We start from the raw sequence: 2,700 nt of genomic DNA, 5'->3' as shown, positions 1-2,700 counted from the left end.
GTTGGGGTCGGGGTCAGGGTCGGGGTCGGGGTCAGGGTCGGGGTCGGGGTCAGAGTCAGGGTCGGGGTCAAGGTTGGGGTCGGAGTCGGGGCAGGACAGACGGACGGACAGAGGGAGGGCCAGACGGACGTAGGGCCACCTTGTACTCCTCGGAGGCCTCGTCGACGGGCACCACGGCGTGGGGCCGGTGCTCGCGGGAGCGGTCGCACACCACGCAGATGGGGCTGGCGTCGTCCTTGCAGTAGAGCTTGAGGGCCTCGCGGTGCCGCGGGCACTGCCCGCCCGCCTCGGCCTCCCGCGCCCCGCGCCGCGCCAGCTGCGCGATGATCTCCGACATGTTGGCCAGCGGCCGGTTGGGCCGGAAGCTGCGGAGCGGGAAAACCTCCCGGCACTGCGGGCACGGGAAATCGGCCTCCAGGTCCCGCCAGCTCTGGGCGATGCAGGCGCGGCAGAAGTTGTGGCCGCACTCGATGGACACGGGGTCGCGGAAGAACTCGAGGCACACCGAGCAGGTGGCCTCGTCCTGCAGGTTGCCGGGCAGGAAGGCGGCGGCCATGGCCTCTCTCCTGTGGGATCGGGATTGGGATCAGGGGCTGGCTCTGATCTCTGGCCCCGGGCCCGCCGTGGGCATTCCCCTCCCGTCGAGTTTGAGGGGAACTCGGGGTCGCTCCGATTGCCCCGACCGGGGGTGACACCCCGGGTGGGGAGGGAAGGTGGGAATCCACCCCCACCCTCTGCTCCCGCCCCCATCCCGGGCGGCCAGGCGGGTGGAAATCATCCGGGAAATCATTCCAGGGACTGCTGGTTGGGGGCTGAGCTGGTGCTGAGTGCTGGTGCTGAGCAGCAGCTGCTCCAGGCTCTGCTCCAGGGAACCATCTGAGCCCTCGCCCAGGACCTCAGCGCTCCAGCCGGGCGCTCGGGTGACCTGGTTGAGCTCCAGGGCTCAACAGGGGCCAGAAAAAGCAACGGGAGAAAGGGGACACGCGGCCCTGGCCGAGGTCTGGGGGGGTGAGTGTCCTGAATTCAGAAGGGCTGAGCTCTGGGTTGGGCTCCTGCCCCTCAAAACAGAACAGTTTGGGGTCTTCCAGGGACAGTTTGGGGTCTTGCAGGGACAGTTTGGGGTCTTCCAGGGACAGTTTGGGTCTTCCAGGGACAGTTTGGGGTCTTGCAGGGACAGTCTGGATCTTCCAGGGACAGTCTGGGGTCTTGCAGGGACAGTTTGGGGTCTTCCAGGGACAGTTTGGGCAGCTTTGGAGGTCGTGCAGAGAGCGGGAATGACAATTAAAGGGGGTTGTCATCGGTCCCTTCCTGGGCTGGGGGCTGTCTGTGACAAGGGGGGGAGGGGGTCTGCACCAAAATCTTGTCTTGGGAATAAGTGACAGCCCCCCAGTCACGGGGGGGGGGTCACGTTATCACCCGCTGGGAAATGAAGGATCCTCGGGAGATCAATTTGTCTCCTCCTAACGAGGGCTTGAAATGGGATCGAGGGATCCATAAATCGCGGCCTGGAGAGCGGCCCCGCTGCTCTGACACCCCCGGGGCACATCTGGAGCTCCGGGGAGACAAATCCCCACCCCCCCAGAGGCTCTGCTGGAGGAGTCAGAGAGCAGAACTGCTCCTGGGACTGTCCTGGGGAGCGTTTCCCCCTCTGGGAGTGTTTGCCTGCCCCTTCTCTCGCGTATTTGTGTGCATTTACACCTCTGTTTGTACACGTTTTTAGGTATATTTGTATATTTACGTCACTCCCTGTGGAAGGGGAGTTCCTGCTCTCCCACCTTCCTTGTCTCCTGATCTGTAAACTAACACAAACCCTGTGTTTGTCCCACCCCTTGCCCACATTTTCCACCTCATTTCTGCGGGGAAAGGACGGGGGTGGTGCCTGGGAGATGCACGTAAATCCACCCCCCAACCCAGGGGTGCACAAACAGCCAAGGGAAAGAGCGAGACCCCCCCCCAAAAATAGTCCTGGTGGGCAAGGCAAGGGGAAGGGGGAGGGTGAAGGGAAGCAAAGGATGGACAGAGCCTGCGGGGACACACGGACAGCTCAGCCCACCCCTCCCCGTGCCCCCCACGGGTGCCCCCACCTACCTGGGAGCGGAGGAACAGGAGAGGGATGTCCTCCCGAAGCGCCCGAACCGCCCCAGATTGTGGGTGAGGAGGGAGTCAGAGGGGGTGCGGTGGGGGGTGGGCCGGGGGTCCCAGCGGGAGGGGGCCCTTGGCAGCCTCTCCACGACCCCCCTGCGCAGGAGAGCGGCCCTGGCAGCCTCGGCCATCGCGGGCACCGCTCCGGCCCTGCCCCCCTGCCCCGGGGCGCCCCATTTGTCCCCTGTGTCACCAGCCGCCCTCCCATCTCACTTACCATTCCTTCCCCTCCCCCGCCGCTTCCATCCCGGGCTCCCACCGCTCTCCTGCCCCCCTCTTCCTCCTCCTTCTCCTCCTCCTCCTCCTCCCTGGATCTGCTCCTGTCCCCTCTGCCAAAGCCCTTTTCCCTGCCCAGCGCCCGGATCGCGTTTCCAGCACCTCCCTCCACCTGTCCCCCCGAGCCCAAACCTTCCCCGCGGGGTCCCTGCAGCCCTTTAACCCTCTCCAGAACTTCATCCCCGCTCCTGCAGCCCTTTAACCCTCTCCAGAACCTGTTCCCTGCCCCTGCAGCCCTTTAACCCTCTCCAGAACTTCATCCCCGCTCCTGCAGCCCTTTAA

The 2,700-nt window shown here is 65.0% G+C and overlaps 1 protein-coding gene across 1 annotated transcript in view; it reads right to left on the bottom strand.

The window, feature by feature from the left end:
* LOC114073398 (E3 ubiquitin-protein ligase TRIM41-like) overlaps positions 1–562 on the bottom strand; it is a 3,324-nt gene extending 2,762 nt beyond the window's left edge. Inside the window, exon 1 of the mRNA XM_027911155.1 lies at positions 110–562. Coding sequence (XP_027766956.1) covers positions 110–556 — 447 coding nt within the window. The 5' untranslated portion in view covers positions 557–562. The remainder of the gene's footprint in view (positions 1–109) is intronic.
* Between the last annotated feature and the right edge of the window lie 2,138 nt (positions 563–2,700).

The sequence above is a fragment of the Empidonax traillii genome, unplaced genomic scaffold (genome assembly GCF_003031625.1).
Source record: "Empidonax traillii isolate 1590-97213 ecotype Southwest subspecies unplaced genomic scaffold, ASM303162v1 scaffold6321:size6222, whole genome shotgun sequence".
Lineage (NCBI taxonomy): Eukaryota > Metazoa > Chordata > Aves > Passeriformes > Tyrannidae > Empidonax > Empidonax traillii.
Note: the sequence above shows the minus strand (reverse complement) of the source record. Positions and strands in the feature narration are given on the sequence as shown.